The sequence below is a fragment of the Staurois parvus genome, unplaced genomic scaffold (assembly GCF_062004578.1).
Source record: "Staurois parvus isolate SC_StPar_1 unplaced genomic scaffold, SC_StPar_1.0 ptg000299l, whole genome shotgun sequence".
In the NCBI taxonomy this organism is placed as follows: Eukaryota; Metazoa; Chordata; class Amphibia; order Anura; family Ranidae; genus Staurois; species Staurois parvus.
The window spans coordinates 24,707,628-24,731,186 of record NW_028318095.1 but is presented as its reverse complement, the minus strand read 5'-3'; the positions used below and the strand labels follow the sequence as shown (position 1 = coordinate 24,731,186).

General features: G+C 40.4%; 1 protein-coding gene across 2 annotated transcripts in view; it reads left to right on the top strand.

Annotated features, from left to right (window-relative positions):
• The window catches only part of LOC149457977 (trafficking regulator of GLUT4 1), a 48,764-nt gene that overhangs the window by 18,822 nt on the left and 6,383 nt on the right, over positions 1-23,559 (top strand). Inside the window, exon 2 of one of the 2 annotated variants that reach the window (XM_089683058.1) lies at positions 18,195-18,324. In XM_089683058.1, coding sequence (XP_089539184.1) covers positions 18,195-18,324 — 130 coding nt within the window. Of the gene's footprint in view, positions 1-18,194; positions 18,347-23,559 lie in introns of both variants that reach the window. The other variant, XM_089683057.1, reaches the window with a different exon arrangement.

Here is a 23,559-nt window from a genome sequence, read left to right as displayed (position 1 = left end):
GGTCATGAAGGGGGTAAAACCTTGCAGAGGTCAAATGGTTAAAAAGACTTAGGGGGTTAGTTACTAAAACAGGAGAGTGTAAAATATGGTGCAACTCTGCATAGAAACTATCACCTACCTGGTATGAGATTGAATCAATGAGGTTGGCCTCTCTTATATCTCCAGCCCAGGCCCCACTGAAGGTGGAACAGATGATGCAGAGAGACAGAAGGAACACAAGTGCTGGCAGGTGTTGATAGCAGAATTTGAAGTAAGAGATTCAAGTATGAGAAGTCAAGCAGGACATCTGGAGCAGAAATGGTGCACACTGGACCAGCCGAAGCTAAAGGGGCACTCTGCATGTGCTGCAGGTTCTGGAAGTGTGGCTTGTCGAAGATCTCCACATTCTTTAGGCAGGAACATACTAGGATGACTGGAGCAGTCATGAAGGACAGTCGAAGCAGGCACTCAGAAGTAGTATGAAGCTGAGTTGGAAACAGGAGCGAGGTTACAGAGGTAGCCTCCTATTGCTTTCAATGGGGCTGCCTACTCGCAGCTAATCACAGGCAGGGAGCATTTGCTGGTGTGGTGTAAGGGTCCCTGTGAAGGCGTTTATTATAGGGAGTCCACTGTCTTCCAGGTGTACTCCTACATTGTCACCCAGTCACATTGTGAAGACTACAAGTGGCAATACTGACATACATTGGGCAGGCATGGTCCACTGTTGTCAATATCAGTGATCTCTGAGAGATAAAAGTGAGGCAACTTTTATTTACAGAGTTGTCACTAGAACAATTATCCCCTTATCCCAGTGCAACTATGAATTTTGGATTTTCCCTTAAGCCTAGTACATATGTGCCGAATGTCAGGTGGCATTTGTCGGTTCAATAGAGACTGGTTGACATTCGGCCTGTGTGTATGACACCTGGTCTGATAAAAGCGGGCCATTCTGCTGGCTTCTATCAAAGGAGCATGGCCAAAAAAGGTCTGCCAGTCTGGCCCCGATCAGCGCTGTCAGCCAATGGCTGTGATTGCTGAGTGCTCTGACAGGGGGCCATCCATCTGTCAGAACACAATAGCACAATGGGGGAGATCGCTGTACTAGCATCAGAGAGTCCATACAGTGGCTCCTCCTGAGCTGTCATTTGTTTTTCATCCAGCTTGCTAGGTTGAACAAAAAAAAACTAGTAGTGTGTACTAGGCTTAACTTCCACTACAGGATGAATACAGAATCTTGACAGTGAGGTCATAGTTGAAATGTGGCAGGGCTTATCCTCCCAAACTCTGCCTAGGCAACCATCTGAGTCTTAGGTGAGAGCCTCTTTCTTTTAAAAAAGGCTGCTGCTATTTTTACTGAATCTCGCCAGCAGTATTATTATTATTATTATACAGTATTATAAAGCGCCAATAGTTCGCTCAGCGCTGTACATTACAAAGGGGGACAGAACATGTGACAGAACAATACCAATACAATGCAAAACATGAGGGGATCGAGGGCCCTGCTCTTTCGAGCTTATTATAATGGTTAAATAGAAAGTTGAGAAGCTGGAAAATGTTTTTAAGGCATTGAAGGAGTTAAGATTGCTGTTAAAGCCAGCTTACCCACTTTGCAAATGAATGCAGTAGAAAAGTGCTCTTGTCTGCTGGCACCATTTCCCTGTGTCTACAACCAACTGGCAATATTACTTCAAGATTTACAAGTCAGCTCATTTGTGTCTTCTACAACTTACTGTGATTTTGCTTGTGGCCAAGAAAATGTCAATAATGTTCCGTGGAAGTGCATCATTTCAATGCATCCAAGATTAAATGTTTATCACCGAGAAGAGATGCACACTGAGATTTTCTGTAGTATTATATATACTAGTTTATCAAGGTACAGAGCATTTCTCAAGGGTGTTATACTACAGTATTGCAATCCCATCTTTAAACTTTGCATTCCACCAACTGCCAATCTGACTCAGTAGACATCTGTAAATAAAAAAATGATACACTTCTTAAAGCAGAACTAAACTTAAAGTGGAACTACACTGTGTGTGAGCACCACAAAGGGAAAGTGCTATTTCATTAATTTTTAATGTTCAAACTCATTCATCCATGTCTCCATGCTTTATTTTGTTGAGAAATCAAGTTGAAAAACTCCCTCTAGCAATTCTGGCTTTGGCCATTTTGAGTAAGGGCGGACAATTCATGTAGCATTCACTTCCAGGTATTCATCTTCCCTTAGCTTAGGCATGTACACAGGAGGGTATGCTTACATGAGAAACCCCCCCCCTCCCCACTTCCTCTCCTGAAGACTTCTGGAATGTATGACATCATTTGCCTAGGCCTGGAAGTAACTGAAGAAATACTTTCCTATCTATTTACTAATGCTAGCAGCATAAGAATTAAAACAAGTAAATAAAGTCAAGTAAAATGCAAGCAGGCAGCTCCTTATTTCAGAAGAGAAATACTTTGTAATGTCTACAGGAAACACACACTTAACTGTCTGCTTTCAGTCTTCTATTGCATGTACACTAAGCTGCGCATGCGCAGCTCAGCATGCATTCCCAGCATTCTCTGGCCGTGCCAGAATGACTTACGTTCGTGCACATGTGCCGAACGACACCATCCCTCATTCATAAATCAAGAGGCCGAAAACTCAACACCCATAAGTAGCCAGGGCAAAGATGACAGCAGACACTAAGCCCAGGTTCACACTGATGCGGTGTGGAATTTGCAGCATTTGCTGTGTGAATTCCGCATCACATCACAATCGCACCCCGTTCATGGGAACCACTGTGGAAGTGTATGTTAACAACACCCCAAAATCAGTCCGCAAAACGCAGTGCAATGTACAGAATTGGATCGCATAGGTGTGAATACCCATGCAATCCGATTCTAATGCGGACCAAAAAAGGATCCTACTCCTTTTTGGTGTGGATGCAGTGCGATTTGAGCCATACAAAATGTATGGCTCCAATCGCACAGCACACAATTCACATGTGATTTGCACAGGAATGCGGTGTGGTTTCTGTGCGAATCACATGCGATATAACACATCACATATTTGTGATCCCAGGCTGAGAAATGTAACCCCTGCATCTCTGTTAGGTGAAGGTGAGTATTTGTGGGTGTTTCGTTCTGCTTTAATTTAATCTCTGATGCTGCTTCTTGGGCCTAAATATGACAACACCTCTTATTGACAAAAAGATCACTTATCTAAAGCGTTAAAGTTTATAAGAGTGTGATCCTATTGGTCGAACAAGGTAGGAGTCTTTTTTTCAACCTAAATCTGGCCATAGATGGTTTGAATCTTGGCCAGTTCAGCAGGGATCAGTCGAGATTCCAACCATCTATGGGCAGGTTGGTTATACCCAATCTTGGCTCTTCCATTTTTTTGTTTATCCCCATAGCAAGCCATTTGCTATGGCGGCACACAGTGTCTGCTAGCTCCCAAGCCTTGTGTCTTTGGATCCGTACTCCATAAACATACACAGAGTGACTAGCCACACCCCCAGTTCCTCGTCAGTGCATTTGTCAATGGCTCCTGCTGCTGTTCGAATCCCTGTGTGAAGAAGAGAGGGGAGAAGAGATGCAGCAGTGCACAGTGCTGGATCTCTTCTCCCTTCTCTTCCTCTTCACACAGGGAAGGGGGAGGACAGAGGAATTTTTAAAAGTAAATAATAAAAGTTTTTTTTTAATCTTAATGCAAGGAATGGTAAAAAACGTCTTTAGCTTTAGTATCACTTTAATAGATGTCCCAGTGAAGCCACCAGACCAAAATAAAAGAGCCTCAGACATATGGGGGTTTATTTACTAAAGCTGGAGAGTCAAAAATCAGACTGACTTCTGCATAGAAACCAATCAGCTTCCAGGTTTCATTGCCAAAGCTTCATTGAACAAGCTGAGGTTAGAAGCTGATTGGTTTCTATGCAGAAGGGAGTCTGATTTTGGACTCTCCAGCTTTAGTAAATAAACCCCATGAGGTCAACCAATGATTTGGTAATGTGACCGTATTTTTAAAATTAAAGCAAACAACAAGGTAAATAGAGATAAAATAGAAAAATTAAAAGCCAAAAAAACTCTGCGCTAATAACCACAAAAACCCACCCCCAATGTGTAAAAATGTGTCATAAATACCAACTCAGCATTAAATAAAATGTAAATGGAAAGCTGCCAACATAAATACCCACATACAGATATTAATGATAATCTAAAACCATACATGTAAAGCGCTGTCCTCAGTGCTCACAAACATCAAACAGGTACTGTCACTTTAAATCTACAATATACCACATTCAATTTATGTTTGAAATAAAATCCCCCAAAAAAGTTATTTTTATATTCAAAATAATAAAGGGAAAAAAAGTCAACAAAAGTGCTTGTGAAAACAAAATTCTCTTGTGCCAGGATGCGAGCAAACCAATCAAATTCCCCTCTCCTGGCTCTGCCTTTTAAAATGGAAAAAAAGCCAGGAAATTGGAAAGCAGAACACAGGAGTGGAAGAGGGGTGGGTAGTGGCAGTGTTAAGCAAAGACCCATGGGTAAGAACAACTTTTGCTACTTCCCCATACTGCTAGTTAAAGATTGTGATCTGAGGCACCATGAAGAGCAGTACGCCTCCATCCCTAAATCCATATATCCAAAATTTAAAAAAAGCATAGTTCATGGGCCTTTAAATGAAGCGCAACACACTCAAATAGTATCATGATTATTACATACGTAGCAAGTTTCTTAAAACATATATACAAATCTTGTAAAGATAAAATTAAGCGCAATGTACAGCTAGTTTGTAATAATACATACATATAGATAAATAGCAGAATACAGTAATAGATGATTATATTGTTCTTGCACATATAGTCCAGATGTTAGTAAATGATTCTATAGTATATTGTATCCAAAAAGCTCAAAGCACTTCGTGAATCTCAGTCCACTTCCTCAGGAGCAGATACAGAATAGCTGTCTGCAAGAAATAAATAAATAATAATAGTATGATATTTTCAAACAAATCGTACCCCAATTCATATAAATAACCCTAATACTTACAGACCAGCTCAAAAAAGAAGCGACAACACCAGTGATATTAGGTCCTCAGGGACGTCTGTCCCAGGACCTGCGGCAGTTGGACCTGCAAAGTTCAAAAGGGGCCGGTGGAAGGCAGACCAAAAATTTATTAGATGTCCTTAAAATGATCCATAATAGCACCCACAGCTGCCTAAGCATAAACACTCATTTAGTACATAGATTTAAAATGTAAGTAGTCCTTAATCTCTAGTGGGCCATTGTACAGTTGGACAGTCTGCAAAACTGGTAGGTCCATTCCTTTGAATCAGGCAAGATGAGAAATAAAAGTGGATTAAAAAAGCAAATAATCAGAAGGAAAAGTGAGTTTAATTCTATAAAAGAAGGGGAGGGTTGGCCTTATTGCCAGAAATGACATGAGATGAGGATGATAAATAGCTTAGGGGCCAATTTAAAAATGGGGACGGATAAACGTATCTGCTCTGCACCGGACTCCAGTGTAGCCCATGGCAGGTGGTGTAGAGCAATGTCCCACACAGTTCTCTCTGCTTATAGCCGGCCATACATGTGTCGAATTCCAAAAGAATTTTCTTTCAAAAATCCTTTTTTCTAAGAATTTTCGTTCGAATTTCACACCATTAGTGGGTCACAGAAACGGATGATTTTCGTGTGACCATCGAATTTGAGTGATCGGGCATGTTGGAAATGTTCTGAAAAACAAACGAATTTCAAATCAATGAAAGAATTGTGCAAGAAATATAAACGAAAAAGAAATGAGCATGAGCTGTGACCTGGAAAGAAAAGAACTTTATTGGCCATGAAAATTCTTTTCTGTAGCAACATGAGGTGAAATTGAATTGCTTGGTTGGTTAATAAATTCGAAATCAATGGTGGCACCATCCAATTACAAAACACACGAAATTTCCAATTTTCTAAATAACATTAATTTGGAATTTGATCCATGTATGACCTACATAATGTTGAGGAGAAAACCCTGTGAATGGAAGAGAGATTAGTCATACTGTATGACTGACAGGTCGTGTGACTAGACTTTCATGCTCTCAGATTTTTTAAAAAATTAGTTTGAATAGTGATCATTTTAAAGGCTTGAAGCAAGTGGAGCCCTATGTGTATTAGTAAATCTAATTTGTATGCTTTATAAATGTGCTGTTGTTTTGTCCTGGTTTGCTTTAAAATTGTAATCCTTCATTTTTACAGTTTTTTTAAATCCATGGTGTATTCCATTTACCAGAAGAGGAGATCTTTCCTAAGTGAGAAGCCTTTTCAGTATACTGATTTCAAAGACCTCAAACGACTGAGTCTACAGGGTTGATTTACTAAAGGAGTAGAGACTTTAAACTTAGCAAAGGGAAAGGTCACTTAGATTACAAAATAATGTAAAGCTCTGTTCACTCTGCCCAATCCTGTGCTAAGAAAAACAAAACAATGGAATTTTGTTTGCACATAATTGAAGGATTGAAGTGAACACAGCATCATTTATTCGCTAAGCTCAGTGTACATTCAGATCCAATGGTGAATCAAACCCAATGGCTTTCATATCGCTATCAATACTAAAGGATCTGTTTAAAGAGAGGAAATGTTATTGTTCCCCTACTTTGTACTGATTGTTCATGACTTCCCTGTTGAGTTGCTGCTCACTCCATTTATAAACATTTATGCTGCCTACATCAAATTGGATCTGCATTTTCTTACTCTGATCTGGGGAATCCTCTTATTTCTAATAGGTGTGTGAAGTGCTGATGAAGGGGTAATCATTTCAGCCAGCCACTGACTACCAGTGGCTGCCTGAAACAATTACTCCCTCCTGGTAGTCAGTGCTGGGGGAGTGGGAGTTACTGTTCCAGCCAGCCAATGACCACCAATGCTAGGGGGAATGTATTATTTCAGCCAGCCAGTGATCACCAATGCTGGGGAAGGGTTTTTTTTCACATTCAGCCACTGACCATCAATGCTGGGAAGGGGGTTATTATTCCAGCCAGCCACTGACCACCAGTGCTGGGGGAAGGTGATATTTGTACATCCAGCCACTGACCACCAGTGCTAGGGGTGAGGGTTTATTGTTACAGTCAGCCACTGACCAACATTTCGGGGGGGTTATTGTTCCAGTAAGCCACTGACTACCAACACTAAAGAGGGGTATTTTTACAGCCAACCACTGACCAACAATGTTGGGGGTTACATTACTACCACTGACCACCGGTAAAGGGGAGATGATTGCAGCCACTTACACCAGTGCTGGGGCTATTAATGCTGCCAATATCAACAATGCAAGGCTTATTTAACCAGCACACTACATGCCATACACCATGACACCCACTTTAATAGCCATGCCTACAGGTGTTCAATGGGCAAATCCTCTCCTAATTTCAAAAGTAGTGGATAGGATATTTGAGCTTCTGCATGTTGGGCCACTGCTAAGTTCCATATCTGTGCAACCATACTTATGGCTGCTGCTATCTGCCCTCCACCAACTAATAATACTCCCACCCCCAGTGTGCATGACATTTAATTTCATGATTATTAATGAATATTATTTTCATGTATGGGAGGAGGGCGATAAAAATGATCTGCTCTGTGTTGCAGATATGCTAGGTACATTACTGCTATTGTTGACTTGTGTTGAAAGGTGCAAGGTTCAGGACAGTCATCGATGTTCTTCCTCACTATTTAGTGAGTCATTGACCTGGAATTAGTATGCTGCCAGTGAAGTATATAAACTTCTGATCTGTATTCTTGTTCCAGGTCACAAACCTACTAAGTAGTATAAAATGGATAAGGGCAACAGTCCCAGAGCTGCACCTGTAAAAATTGGTACAAAGGGAACCTTCTCCTTCCTCTATATATAACTCTGTCTAAAATTATATTTTGGGGTGTACGTATGTTTCCCATCTATATTTTATGTATTGAAATGTATGCCCCAAACCAAACCATGCTAAGACTTATTGTAGTCTTATTTCAGTCTGATATAAGATTTCAGCTGTATAAAAAATGGAAGCAAGTGACAGGTCATCTAATAAACTAGTGACCACAATCTGTTAAAAATAAAAATAACCTAGTTATCTTCCTGCACCATCTGGGGTGCCAATGATAATTCTGGTGTTAGAATCAGCAAAAATTGTAAAAAGTCAGTGTTTATGAATACTCAGGCACTGAAAATTCATATTACAGTTGTACATTTATCAAGCCTTTCCAAATAAATTTTAAAAATGGTTTGCCTTTAGGCAAAAATCTTAAGCTGGTCATAGATGGATAGAAATTTGGCTTGTTCAGCAGGGACTGGCCAAGTTATGATCCATGTTTAGCCTTTCCAGTTCAATAGAAATTGATTGTTAGTTTGACTTCTGTCAATAGGAATGTTGGAAAACTTTTGGTGATCAGCAACTGCAGTCAATGATCAGAGTTTTTTGACAGTGGAGACCCCCCCTGTCAGATTCCATGCCCCTGTTGGGGGTGGGAGGAGGGGGGGGGGGGTTTCCGCCATCCACCTCACTTGCGTGGATGGAAGAATCTGCTTTTTTTGTTCGCCTGCTGGCTGAATGAAAAGAAATTAATCATATATGGCTAGCTTTAGAGTAAGGAAAAAACTAAGTCCTACAGTGTACAAATGTACCATTATATGTGCTGATAATAAATCTCTTGATCAAGAACACCGTGCACACAACCTAGCCTTCATACATAAAGATACATGCTTTCCTGTTTACTGTCCTTCCCCTTTTACAAAACAGGTAAGATTACCAGAAGAACGCTCTATACTGTATTTTCTCCTTGTATCACCCAGTATAATTCAATTATACCAACATCCAGTCTGGACATGGTGAGTCTAACAAGATAACAATACCTCCCTGCTCACTACAATGGCTCAATACATCACACAGGGAACAAACAGGACAGTAAAATTGTTGTCATAGACTGCTTCAATACATGTATGAACATATGCTGTCCTCACAAGTGTAAATTTAATTTATGTTCAATACAATGCTGGATGCAATAAAAGAGAACTCATAATAAAAAGGAATTGAAAAAAACAACCAAAAATGTCATAAACTGTGGGTAAACTTTATTAAATCCACTTACTTCAATTACAAATCAAAAGCTTACCCTGTGTTTTCAGAAACTAATTGGTATTATAGGTAGAACAATAAAAACAAATCCTCTAGTGATATGGTTGTCTGATTTTGGTTCTCTGCAGTTGTGATAGTTATTATTATTATAATACATTTATATAGTGCCAACAGTTTGCTCAGCGCTTTACAAAATGAAGGTAGACATAAAACAGTTACAATACAATTTTGTACAAGAGGAAACAGGGTCCTGCTCGTTACAGGTTACAATCTAGGAGGAAGGGTTGAGTGATACAAAAGGTAATAGCTGTGGGGGGATGAGCTGATAGAGGAAATAAATGGCGGTTTACTCGGTAGAAGCAAGATAGGCTTCTTTAAAGAGAAAGGTTTTCAGGAATTGTCTAAAGGTGGATAGATTAGGGGACAGCCGGACAGATTGGGGTAGGGAGTTCCATAGGAGGGGAGAAGCTTGGGAGAAGTCCTGAAGGTGAGCATGGGAGGAGGTGACACAGGAACTAGAGAACAGAAGGTCTGTTAGTAACAGGTTTGGTTGATATTTTGAGACCAAGCTAGTGATGTAGCTGGGGACAGAGTTGTGGATGGCTTTGTAAGTTGTTGTTAGTATTTTGAATTTAGGGATGGAGGGATTGGCAGAGAGGGGTAGCAGACACTGAACGGTTGGTAAGGTGGATGAGCCTGGCAGCAGTATTCATGTTGGACTGGAGGGGGGATACCATATGTAAAGGTAAGCCAATTAGGAGGGAGTTGCAGTGGTCGAGGCGAGAGATAACCAGGGAGTGAATTAGAAGCTTTGTGGTATCATTGGTTAAAAAGGGGCGTATTCTGGAGATGTTGTGGAGGTTGAGGCGGCATGATTTGAACAGGGATTGGATGTGGGCCTGAAAGGATAGTTCAGAATCCAGGGTTACACCTAGCACCCTGGCATGCAGCGATGGGTTGATAGTGGTGCTATTGATCCTGACTGAGAAATCAGTGGAAGAGGCACGTAAGGGAGGAAATATTATGAGCTCAATTTTGGATAGAGTGAGTTTTAGGAATTGGTGTGACATCCAGTCTGATATGTCTGTTAGAAAATCGGTGATACGTATGGAAACTGATGGGGTGAGCTGAGGAATAGAGAGATAGATTTGTGTGCCATCAGCAGAGAAATGGTATTGGAAACAATGGGAAGCTATCAGCTGACCCAAGGAAGAAGTGTAGATCGAGAATAGGAGAGGTCCAAGGACAGAACCTTGGGAGACCCCAACAGTAAGAGGACTAGGAGAGGAGGAAGTAGAGTTGTAAGTGACACTGAACGTGCGGTGAGATAGGTAAGATTCGAACAAACGGAGAGTACAGTCACAGAGACCAAATAAATAGAGTTTTTTAAAGAGGAGGGAGTGGCCAACTGTGTCAAAGGCAGTGGAGAGGTCCAAGAGCAAGAGTACAGAATAGTGACCATTGGTTTTAGCGATTAGTAAATTGTTTGTGAGTTTTAGGAGAGCAATTTCTGTGGAGTGTTGTGGGCGAAATCCAGACTTAAGGGGATCGAGAAGGTTATTTTCAATAAGGTGGCAGCTCAGCCGGTTGTAGACTAGACATTCAAGGAGTTTGGAGGCAAAAGAGAGAAAGGAGATGGGTCTTAGGTTGCCAAGATTGGTGGGGTCCAGTGAGGCTTTTTTAAGTATGGGGGTGACTAGCGCATGTTTTAGAGAGTTGGGGAAGATGCCAGTAGAAAGGGAGAGATTGAAGATATGACTTAAAGAATGAAGGATAGAGCCAGAGGGAGACCGTAGTATTTGCGAGGGAACAGGGTCCAGGGGACAGGTGGTTGGGTGGGCTTTAGAAAACAGTTTACCAACCTCCTCTATAGTAGCTGGGTTAAACAAGGGAAGTATAGATTGTGCAGGTGGACAAGGAGTGTAGGGTGAGGGAGATATCTTTACAGTGGAGATCTTGTCACGAATTGTATCAATCTTATTTTTGAAGTGATTAGCGATCTACTGGGCAGTGAGTTAGTGGGTGGAGGTAGAGAAGGACAAAGTAGAGAGTTAAAGGTGGAAAAGAGTTGACGGGGATTGCGTGAGAGGGTGTTAATGAGAGTGATAAAATAAGTCTGTTTGGCAGTGTGGAGACAAGAATTGTATTTTTGAAGGGGAGATTTATATGGGTCGAAGTCTTGCAGGGTCTTAGTCTTACGCCATAAACACTCAAGAGCACGGCTATGTTTTTTGAGGCATCTGGTATTGTCTGTTTGCCAGGGCTGTAGCGGTCGGGGCCTAATTCTGTGTGTAGTGAGGGGGGCCAATGTGTCCAGGGTAGATGACAGTGAACTGTTGTAGACAGAAGTGGCCAGGTTGGGGCAAGGCAGGGCTGAGATTTTGTCATAGAGACAATCTGTTGCCGAAAAAAGAAGAGAAGGGTTAAGATAGCGAAGGTTTCTATGGGTAACTGTTTGGTAGTTGGAAGACAAGGAGGAGGAAGCCAAGAAGAGAGTGAAGCTAATAAGGGAGTGATCAGAGAAAGGAAGAGGAAAGTTGGTGAGGTTGCAAGGAGTGCATAAGTAGGAGAATACAAGGTCAAGGCAGTTGCCATTGGAGTGAGTAGAAGCGTGTGTCCATTGTTTTAGGTCAAAAGAAGTGATTAGGCTAAGACGTTTAGAGGTAGCAGGAGTGTTAAGATTAACAGGGATGTTGAAATCACCAAGAATGATAGTGGGAATTTCAGAAGAGAGAAAGTAGTTGGGAGAGTTAGCAGTATTTTTTGGAATATTATATATTATTAATATTATGAAAGAAATTATGAACATGCTAGAAATATATTTTTTTTAAATCTACAATATGTAAAACTGATAACCTGTACACAACATCATTTTCCTTTCTAGATGGTTATACTGGCTATAAGTCTAAAGTTAAAGCGATTGTAAAGGCTCAAGGTTTTTTTTACCTTTGTGCATTCAATACATGAAGGTAAAAAACCTTTTGTGTGAGGCAGTGCCCCCAGCCCCCTCAATACTTACCTGAGCCTCATCGTGATCCAGCAATGTGAATGACAGCCTCAGCTGTCATGGGTCTCTGCCTCCCCATTGGCTGAGACAGCAAAGCAAGCGGGAGCCATTGGCTCCCGCTGCTGTCAATCACAGCCAGTCAGCCAATGAGGTTGGCGGGGCCAAGCTGCGGCTCTGTGTGTGAACGGACACATGGAGCAGCGGGTGCCCCCATAGCAAGCTGCTTGCTGTGGGGGCACCCGACAGACAGGAGAACCTGCGGGGGACCCGAGAAGAGGAGAATCCAGACTGCTCTGCGCAAAACCACTATACACAGTAGGTAAGTATAACATGTTTGTTATTTAAAAAAAAAAAAAAAAAAAAAGAACCTTTAGTATCGCTTTAAAGCTGAACTCTGGGCTAACAGATAAATACACAGATGAGCCTCATAGATGCGAGCTGCTATGTTAGCTGCATTGCAGTCCATCCAGTTCTCTGATTTATACTGGTATGCGCCACAGCACAGCCAAGGCAAGCAAGTGAGGATGCCTCTTCTTTCTCTGATGCAGTTTCACGTTCAGGTCTCCACTCCACCCTGACCCTGTGACTGGACAATGAAAGGAGAAGCAGCACACTGATAATCTCATCTCACTGTCCCCTCTTATCAGCGTGCTCTTTATATTACAGCCTTACTGGATTCTGGTGCTGATTCTCCCTCTCCCAGCTCGGTTGTACAAGCTGTATAATGAACTGCAAAAGACTGATACCAAGTCAGATTTAAGAAATTATGCTAAGTACACGCAAGAAGTTTTTTTTAGTTCAACACAGCAGGCTGACACAGAGAGGTCACCATACTAACTAAGCAACGTTAGTGCATCGATCTCCCCCATCAAGTTATTGTGTTCTGACAGAGGGACTGCCCCCCGCCAGAACACACTGATCAGCTTTGGCAGCCATTGGCTACCAGTGCTAATTGAATGCTGATTTTGGAGCATGCCTGTTAGACAGAAGCTGGTTGTTAGACTGGCTTCTATCAGACACACTGCTGTACACACCACACTGGCCAAGTGTCAGCCGATTTCTGTTGAACCAGCCAATACCGTTTGATGTTTGGCCAGTGTGTACCAGACTTTACACTGCTTGGCTTTAATAAATACTTTTTATGATTTAATTGTTATATGATATTGGAAACAGGTGATTACATGAGATGGTCCGTGTCCTAAATCACTAGCCAGATCACAATGAGATCAGGCAGATATCATACCAACCATCGTTTGTAGTAAGAGATCTGTCCCTCTGTGTCCACTCATAATGTCAGCATTGACAGATGCATACATGGAACAGTTTGAGTTTGTTAACAGCTTTTGACTGAGTTAGCAATACTCCACTTCTATCCTGCAGTGGGTGAGATGTGGATGGATGTCCAGAAAAAAAAAGGTCCTTGGTTGATTCATTTATGGATTAAAGTAGGACTAATTGAATCTATTTTCAGCAGTTCAACTAATGTTGTGAAACACAACATCAAGAAAATGTTGAAATAACAACACTAATAATCCTAAAACAGGGTTCCGAAGAAAAAAATCAATGCAGGTCCTCCTGATCTTCCATCTTAAAAACCAGACCACTGAGACTTGTACTAATCCTTTACAATATTTATATCATGACAGCCTGCTAGAGGTGCTTGAACTATATATACATTTATTTTACTGCTGCCTGGATAACTGATTATGCTGGCAGACATTGCTGTAATAATGGCTTTAGCAGCAACTACATGGTCTTCTATAGTCTTGTTATTCAGCTTAGATACAGTGCCTTAAAAAAGTATTCATACCCCTTGAAATTTTCCACATTTTGTCATGTTGCAACCAAAAATGTAAATGCATTTTATTGCGATTTGATGTGATAGACCAACACAAAGTGACACATAATTGTGAAGTGGATGGAAAATGATAAATGGTTTCATAATTTTTTACAAATAAATATCTGAAACGTGTGGCGTGCATTTGTATTCAGCCCCCCAGAGTCAAAACTTTGTAGAACTACCTTTCGCTGCAATTACAGCTGCAAGTCTTTTTGGGGATGTCTCTACCAGTTTTGCACAGTGAAATTTTTCCCCATTATTCTTTGCAAAATAGCTCAAACCCTGTCAGATTGGATGGAGAGCACCTGTGAACAGCAATTTTCAAGTCTTGCCACAGATTCTCAATTGGATTTAGGTCTGGACTTTTAGGGGGCCATTCTAACACATGAATATGCTTTGATCTAAACCATTCCATTGTATCTCTGGCTGTATGTTTAGGGTCGTTGTCCGGCTGGAAGGTGAACCTCGGCCCCAGTCTCAAGTCTTTTGCAGACTCTAACAGGTTTTCTTCTAAGCTTGCCCTGTATTTGGCTCCATCCATCTTCCCATCAGCTCTGACCAGCTTCCCTGTCCCTGCTGAAGAAAAGCATTCCCACAACATGATGCTGCCACCACCATGTTTCATGGTGGGGGTGGTGTGCTCAGGGTGAAGTGCAGTGGTAGTTTTCCGCAACACATAGCATTTTGCTTTTAGGCCAAAAGTTCAGTTTTGGTCTCATCAGACCAGAGCTCCTTCTTCCACATGTTTTCTGTGTCCCCCACATGTCTTCTCACAAACTGCAAATGGGACTTCTTATGGCTTTCTTTCAATAATGGCTTTCTTGTCGCCACTCTTCCATAAAGGCCAGATTTGTGGAGTGCACGACTAATAGTTGTCCTGTGGACAGATTCTCCCACCTGAGCTGTGGATCTCTGCAGCTCCTCCAGAGTTACCATAGGTCTCTTGGCTGCTTCTCTGATTAATGCTCTCCTTGCCTGGCCTGTCAGTTTAGGTGGACGGCCATGTCTTGGTAGGTTGGCAGTTGTGCCATACTCTTTCCATTTTCAGATGATAGATTGAACAGTGCTCTGTGAGATATTTAAAGCTTGAGATTTTTTTTATAACCTAACCCTGCTTTAAACATAGCCACAACTTTAACCCTGACCTGTCTGGCGTGTTCCTTGGCCTTCATGATGCTGTTTGTTCACTAATGTAAAATAACAAACCTCTGAGGGCTTCACGGAACACCTGTATTTATACTGAGATTAAATTGCACACAGGTGAACTCTCTTTACTAATTAGGTGACTTCTGAAGGCAATTGTTTCCATTAGATTTTAGTAAGGGGTATTAGAGTAAAGGGAGCTGAATACAAATGCAAACCACACTTTTCAGATATTTATTTGTAAAAAAATTTGAAAACCATTTATCATTTTTCTTCCACTTCATAACTATGTGCCATTTTTTGTTGGTCTGTCACATAAAATCATAATAAACATAACCAAATGTGGAAAATTTCAAGGGATATGACTACTTTTTCTAGGCATGGTATGTGGCATCTTTCATATACATATGAAGGTATGTAGCATTTAGGTTTGTATCTGGAGTATATACAGTGATCAGCATAAATGAATACACCCCAACAAAACGTTTACTTTTCATTCAGAATCAACATTTTCTATGGGATACTATACTGCAAAATACTCCCATAATGCCGGCCATTGATTGCAAGCAAGATTTGTTAATTTGCACACACAAAAAAGCTTTTTTCAGGACAAATTGGGCTTTCATTTGGTGGTAAATGATAACAGATATCTCCTGTTTTTTTTTTATTACCAAAAGGAAAACTGGCCCAAAATAGTGAAATAAAAAACATTTTAGCTGTATATTTCTTGCTACTACCATAACCTACCACCAAAGAACAAGCTGAAATAATTTCTCCTGCTCTTGACGATCGCAGCGATACCACGTGTGTATGTTAGTTGTTGTTTGTACCCGTAGTACAGCCCAGAAAAAATAGTGCTCAATTTGCTTTCTTTTTTTTTTTATCCTGCCACTAACTGACACTGATACTAATTTAAAAGTTAAAAAAAAAACCCTGACCAGAAAAAAAAACAACTAACCCTGACCTTGATCTTTGACCCTAATCTTGACCCAAACACTAACCCTGGCACAGACCTAGAGCAAACCTTAATCTAGGTATTTTGTTTATTTTTTTATTAATATTATTATTTATTTATTTATTTTTTACACACACTGGGTTTTTTTTCTCTTTGAAAGGACAGAGATACAACGTATCTCTCTCCTCCATTCAGAAAGTGTAAACAAGGGGGGCAGACATCACAGTGACTGATCACTGTGATAGCAAATCAGAGGCTATCAAAGCGATAAGGTGACCTTTTCCGGGTCCCAATTGTTAGAACGGGACCTGGGGCTCTCAGTGACACCCCGGTCTTTTTGCTGGGAGTGTGCCCTGCGGCATGCTCCCAGCAGAAACACAGGTACGCAAATTAGTGGCCACACAGAAAAAAAGAGCAGTTTTGTGAGGCCGCTATTTTGTGTGCAGTAGGCATCAAGGAGTTAACAAAGAAAACCCCTGTCCATTTCATGCTGTCAGCAATGGCACCACATGGAAGAGAAATGTCACGAGACCTGAGAAAGAAAATCATTTCTTTACACAAGAAAGGTGAAGGCTACAAGGTCAGCAAAGCTTTACTTTTCAGTCAGAATACTGTAGCAAAAGTGATACAAAAATGGAACTACAACCATCTCGCAGAGACGTCCAGGCCATCCACGGAAGTTAACACCTCGACAGGAGCCTATTCTGATGAGAAGAGATGAATAAATTTACCATGCAAGTTCACTGCAAGAAGTAGAAAGCCAAAATGGGGTGATTGCTTCCTGTGACATAGTACAGCGTACACTGCAGAGGAATGGGATGCATGGGTGTTGTCCATGAAGGAAGCCTTTCCTAAAGTCCATGCACAAAAAAGCCCTCCTTAAATTTGACAGGGTCCATGCTGAAAAAGAAGACTATTGGGACTCTGTAGTCTGTGATGAGACCAAGATAAATGTTTTCGGAACTGATGGCTGTATGCAAAACTGTATAGTGTCACAAAGGTGAGGAGTACAAAGAAAAATGTGTGGTGCCTAGAGTGAAGCATGGTGGTGGCAGTGTCTTTCTGTGGGGATGCATGAATGCTGGTGTCGGGAGCTGCATTTCATTCATGGTATCATGGATTCACAGATGTACTGCTCTATTTTGAAAGAGAAGATGCTACCATCACTCTATACCCTTGGTCGTCGTGCACTTTTTCAACATGACAATGATCCAAAACACACATATAAGGCCACTGTTGCGTTTCTGAAGAAGAACAGGGTGAAAGTAATTCAATAGCCAAGTATGTCTCCTGATCTGAACCCAATCGAACACCTATGCGGAATTCTAAAGTTGAGCATCACTCTCCATCCAGCGTCCAGGCTCTAAAGAGGATGTTCTAGAAAAAGATAGATGTTGCAATATGTCGCCAACTTGTTCATTCCATGCCTAGAAGACTTGGTGCTGTCCTTGAAACTCATGGAGGTCATACATAATACCAGAAGTAGTAGTTTTTGTTGTGGTGTATTCATTTTTGCATCAACAAATTTGAGTAAAACTGAAGATTTTTTAATCTAAGTTATATTATTACCTTACTTGTGTTCATTGAGATATTGATTAAAATATTACTTTTCAACAGGAGTGTACTCATTTATGCTGAGCATTGTAGATATGACCTATTTTAAACAATGATAATATTCATGGAAAATTATTTTTATTGCTTTTGAAGCATAAAAAACAGCGTACAAAGAGTATTGACAGACTAACATTGATAATGAAACAAATATGCCAATGCTACAGCACCAGCAACCAGTAATAGATTACTGAACCAATAGCAAGGGGTCCAAATAGAGCCATATAACCTATTTATCTTACAAGGTTGACCTGACTAAAAGACCCAGTAAACCAACCAATAGTCTCTACAAGCAAGGTAAAACGCATAAAACTAGACCCAGAAGGTATAGAATATTAATCAGAGACCATAGTCATGGAGTTAACCCAACCAAGTTAAAAAAAACAACAAAAAACCTGTTTACCTTACCAGTCCAAGGAGAACCTCACCCACTGGTAAATAAGTAAAAAAAAGGTTTTGAATGTTCCTGTATAGAGAAAAGGAACACTAAAATGAAAATGTAAATATTATTTTTGACTAAAGTAAATTGTTTTCAGCAAAGATTTGATTCACTTTTTTTTGGTCTCTGTCTAGTCAAGAAACAGCTTACAGCAAGGTGATGTGGATGGAGCTCGAAGATTAGGACGCCTGGCCCGACTCCTGAGTGTGGTATCCATCTTGTTGGGGATCCTCATCATCGTCCTTTGCGTACTCAGTCTCACCGGTGAGCTTAAAATCTCCTAAAGGTATATATGTTAACTGTATGCAATGTAGCTAATCCTTTCCAAGGGTCAGCAGCATTCATAAGGATGTGGTTTATTCAGTAAAGTATATAAAATAGATAAATTCACACTAGATAAACCCAAGAAAAGTCACACTTTCACCCTTGAAAGTAAATATATATAAATCAAACCTTTTCTCTAAATGGACTTAAACCCCTATCTCATGTATAATAACCACTACGTAGTGAAAAATAGTATTAAAATATAATAAAATAAAATAAACCACTATAAATCACATAAGTTCAATGTTTAAAGTGTCTCAAAGAAAATCCAAATGTTAAAACTGTGTCCAAAATATCAAAAATCTTCCAAAAATTAAACAGTGTATCCAACTTATTCACCAGTCCAGATCTCGTAGTACCTCAAAAAAAATGAAACTGAAATAGTGTATTACCTTCAATTTTTAAATTCATTATTATGTGAAAAACAGATATATACAACGTGAGTAACACGTGAATCATGCAAAGAAAATGTTCACTCCGTGTACACGCCTGCAAACTTGAAAAACAGTACAAGAAAAAAAAAAAATTTTTTTTAAATATATAAAATTGATTTTTCTAAATCAACAAAACCACTCCGTGAAAATTCAGTTAATATATCAATACATGATGTGAACAATCCATGACCACCTCACTCTAGTGGGATTAAAGGCAATTACCCTCTTGGAGTAACAACAAGCATCTCTGGATATGTAATCGCTTTACACCTTCCATCCACCATGCAGATAGTAGACCCTCGAATAGGGATCCCTCGAGAAGAAGTCCGGAAGTGACGAAACGCGTCAGTAACGTGCCGTCTGACGCCAAACCGGAAGTAGTGGCGCGGCCATTTTGAGTATTGGAGAATGTGTGTTTTTGCATTACAAACTGCTGGGACTGGTCTGAAGGATTAAGTAATTCCTAGTGTAAGCATTGTATTAAATTTCTTCATATACACCTTATTCAATTACTATATGGATCTCTTCTTTACCTTCTGAGGAATTGGGGAAGTTGAAAGTCTACTATCTGCATGGTGGATGGAAGGTGTTAAGTGATTACATATCTAGAGATGCTTGTTGTTACTTCAAGAGGGTAATTACCTTTAATCCCACTAGAGTGAGGTGGTCATGGATTGTTCACTTCATGTATTGATATATTAATTGAATTTTCACGGAGTGGTTTTGTTGATTTAGAAAAATCTATTTTATATATTTAAAAAAAACTTTTTTTTTTACTGTTTTTCACATTTGCAGGAGTGTACACGGAGTGAAAATTTTCTTTGCATGATTCACGTTTTACTCACGTTGTAAATATTTATTTTTCACATAATAATGAATTTAGAAATTTGAAGGTAATACACTATTTCAGTTTAATTTTTTTTGAGGTACTACGGGATCTGGACTGGTGAATAAGTTGGATACACTGTTTAATTTTTGGAAGATTTTCGATATTTTGGACACAGTTTTAATATTTGGATTTTCTTTGAGACACTTTAAACCTTGGACTTATGTGATTTATAGTGGTTTATTTTATTTTAATACTATTTTTCAATACATAGTGATTACTCTACATGAGATAGGGGTTTAAGTCCATTTAGAGAAAAGGTTTGATGTATATATATTCAATAAAGTAGGCGCTAATTAAATTTAAGGCAACAATGGCCACTTCTTCCACACTAATGCCCAGTACACATGATGAGTATATTCGACGAATGATCGGCCATTTTTTTTTTGCATGCTAATCTCATATAAAAAATGAATAGGTTACTAAAGTTATGAAAATTCTTGTAAAACAGAATACAACTTCGGATGTGATGTAATGTATTGTAATGTATTCTTTTATTTCACAGCATGCGTGGCCTTGGTCACTAGATTTTTTCAGTACAAATATTATACTAATTACACGAAAATTGTTCATTCTGTTATTTTACGAGAAACATTTTTATGCTTGTCCTTTCGGATATTTTTTGCATGAATTAGCACGGGATTAGCACTTGAAAGCTGTGTACTAATGGTCAGATTATCGTCCGCTTGCTCCGGAAGCGGTATTTTTCATCCGATTTTCTCATAGTGTGTACTAGGCTTTAGGTGAGTAATGGTATAGCAGCCTAAAGCTGACGTTTCACTTTTCAGCACTTGCTAGTTTTGCTGAATCACACCTGACGTAGTATTTTCATAGGGAAAATTGCAAGCTACATCTCTGTACCAGATTTTCAGTGTCAGCCACTCAACATGGCCATTGCAAATGATTTTCACTATCATTGATACCTTTTTAAAATTAATTTGGATTACATACAGTATATTGCCAAACGTATTGGGACGCTTACCAGCACATGAACTTTAAAGGCATCCCAATCTTAGCCCGTAGGGTTCAATATTGATTTGGCCCACCCTTTGCAGCTATAACAGTTTCAACTCTTCAGGGAAGGCTGTCCACAAGGTTTAGGAATGTGTCTATGGGAATGTTTGACCATTCTTCCAGAAGCGCATTTGTGAGGTCAAGCACTGACGAGAAGGCTTGGCTCGCAGTCTCTGCTCTAATTCATCCCAAAGGTGTTGTATCGGTTGAGGTCAGGACTCTGTGCAGGCCAGTCAAGTTCCTCCATCCACAAACTGGCTCATCCATGTCTTTATGGAGCTTGTTTTGTGCAATGGTGCAACATGTTGGAACAGGAAGGGCCTATCCCCAAACTGTTTCCACAAAGTTAGGAGCATGAAATTGTCCAAAATGTCTTGGTATACTGATGCCTTAAGAGTTCCCTTCACTGGAACTAAGGGGCCAAGCCAAACCCTTGAAAAACAACCCCACACCATAATCACCCTCCACCAAACTTTACACTTGGCACAATGCACTCAGGCAAGTACCGTTCTCCTGCCAACCGCCAAACCCAGACATATCCATCAGATTGCCTGGACAGGGAAGCGTGATTGGTCACTTCAGATGACACATCTCTACTGCTCTGGAGTCCAGTGGCGGCATGCTTTACAACGCTGCATCTGACGCTTTGCATTGCACTTGGTGATGTAAGGCATGGATGCAGCTGCTTAGCCATGAAAATCCATTCCATGATGCTCTCTATGCACTCTTGTGCTAATCTGAAGGCCACACAAAGTTTAGAGGTCTTTAGCTTGGACTCTGCAGACAGTTTGTGACTTCTGCTCACTGTGCGCTACAGCTGACCCTGCTGTGCTGGCCCCGCTCTGTCATTTTAAGTGGCCTACATATTGTTATAATACCACTAACAGTTGACTGTGAAATATTTAGTAGCAAGAAAATTGCACGGATGGACTTATTACACAGGTGGAAACCTATCACGGGACCACGCTTGAATTCACTGAGCTCCTGAGAGCGACCCATTCTTTCACAAATGTTTGTAGAAGCAGTCTGCATGCCTAGGTGCTTGATTTTATACACCTGTGGCCATGGAGGTGATTGGAACACCTGAATCCAATGATTTGGAGGGGTGTCCCAATACTTTTGGCAATATAGTAAATATGCATTTATTATTATTATTATTATTATTATTATACAGGATTTATATAGCGCCAACAGTTTGCTCAGCGCTTTACAATATAACGGGAGACAATATAGCAACAATATAGTTCAATACAAGAGGGAAAGGAGGGCCCTGCTCCTTGGAGCTTACAATCTAGGAGATTTAGAAAAAAAGAGTCCTATTTCTGACATTTTATAAAGGCTGAATGGTTGAGCTGTGAACTGAAGTGGGGACTGTCACTTGCATGACCAAGCAATAGAAAAAGTAATTAAACTTCAGCCAGGACTAACTTATATACAGTAGTTTATAACACAGTATATACTGCCATAATGGAGAGGTTTGTTCTTGGTGCCTATCGTTGCTGCCTGCCATAATTTATTAACTGCAGAATAATGAAGGTCACCTGTCAGTCTAGACCTGCAGCTCCATGTTATGTAGAAATATAAAAAAATTATATAATGTGTGTATCAATCAGATCTAACAGAAGAGTCATTTTTAGGGAAGCAGTTCAGTCATTCATGATGGAAAAGCCTTGTTCCCTCATCTGTCATGTCATCACTTCATTTCAGAAAATGCCTTAGAGGAACCATCAACTTACAGATGCAAATCTATCCCGCAGTGTTCTGAGCCATTATAGTACCTGTGAACCATAACTGTAAAATATATGGCACCCTCCATAAATCAGACATAATACATAGCAGGGATATTTCTTTTCTTTAATTCCCAGGAAAAACAGGACATGAGTTTGTTAGAATGTTGTATTGTTTCCTTTTGTCCTAGTTTTACAATCTCCTAATATATGAAATTCCTGCAGGCATAACCTTCTGAATACCTTAATTAAAATGAAAACAGACAGGACTTCTTGATCATTCAGTGTTGACCAATCTATGCATAGGGCACAGGACTGGGCAGGTGTTTGGCACCAAATCAAGCAAGTCCCCACCCTGCTTCTTCTTGGATAGGACAGCTACCCACCTCTTTTTGATGGAACCAGGGGCGGACTGACAACTCATGGGGCCCCCGGGCAATAGGGGATCATGGGGCTCCTGTGTCCTTGGCCAAACTCAAAAAAGCCTATGAAAAAGGTACCAGGGGCATTTCATTGGGCCCCCTACTGACCCCGGGCCCTCGGGCAGTGCCCGAGTTTCCAAATGGTCCGCTCCTGGATGGAACCCTCCACCATATTGGGTAGGCCTGAATACTTAGGAACAAAGGAATGTTCACATATAAAATCTATTTTCCGCACTTTAACTTCCCAAAAATTTCCATGACATCTGACATCACATTTGACATACTAGCAGAATTCTTCAGAATGCCATACATAGGAGTATACATTCTGTAGTTTTTATTTCTTCATTCATAAATTGTAAGCCATATTACCTTTGCAGCTTCTCTCCTAGAGAGCACCACATCATGTAGCTTCAATCACCAAGTATGATCAATGTGCCCTCTATAGTATACCAATCTTTTCCGAATATCCATCTATGCCTCTGTCCAGATGGGCGTATTCCCAGATGGCATGTTTCCATGCTTCTACAACTACTCATAATTACTGTTTCACCTTGCTTGTGACTTCAGCCCTGCACAGGGCCCTTAAGATTATCTCTGCAGAAGACTACATCATAGCAGCTCTGGGGTATCAGTCTTCAATGCCCCATCCAAGACCAGACCCCTCCCACACTGGCATTTATATGGGCGCTAAC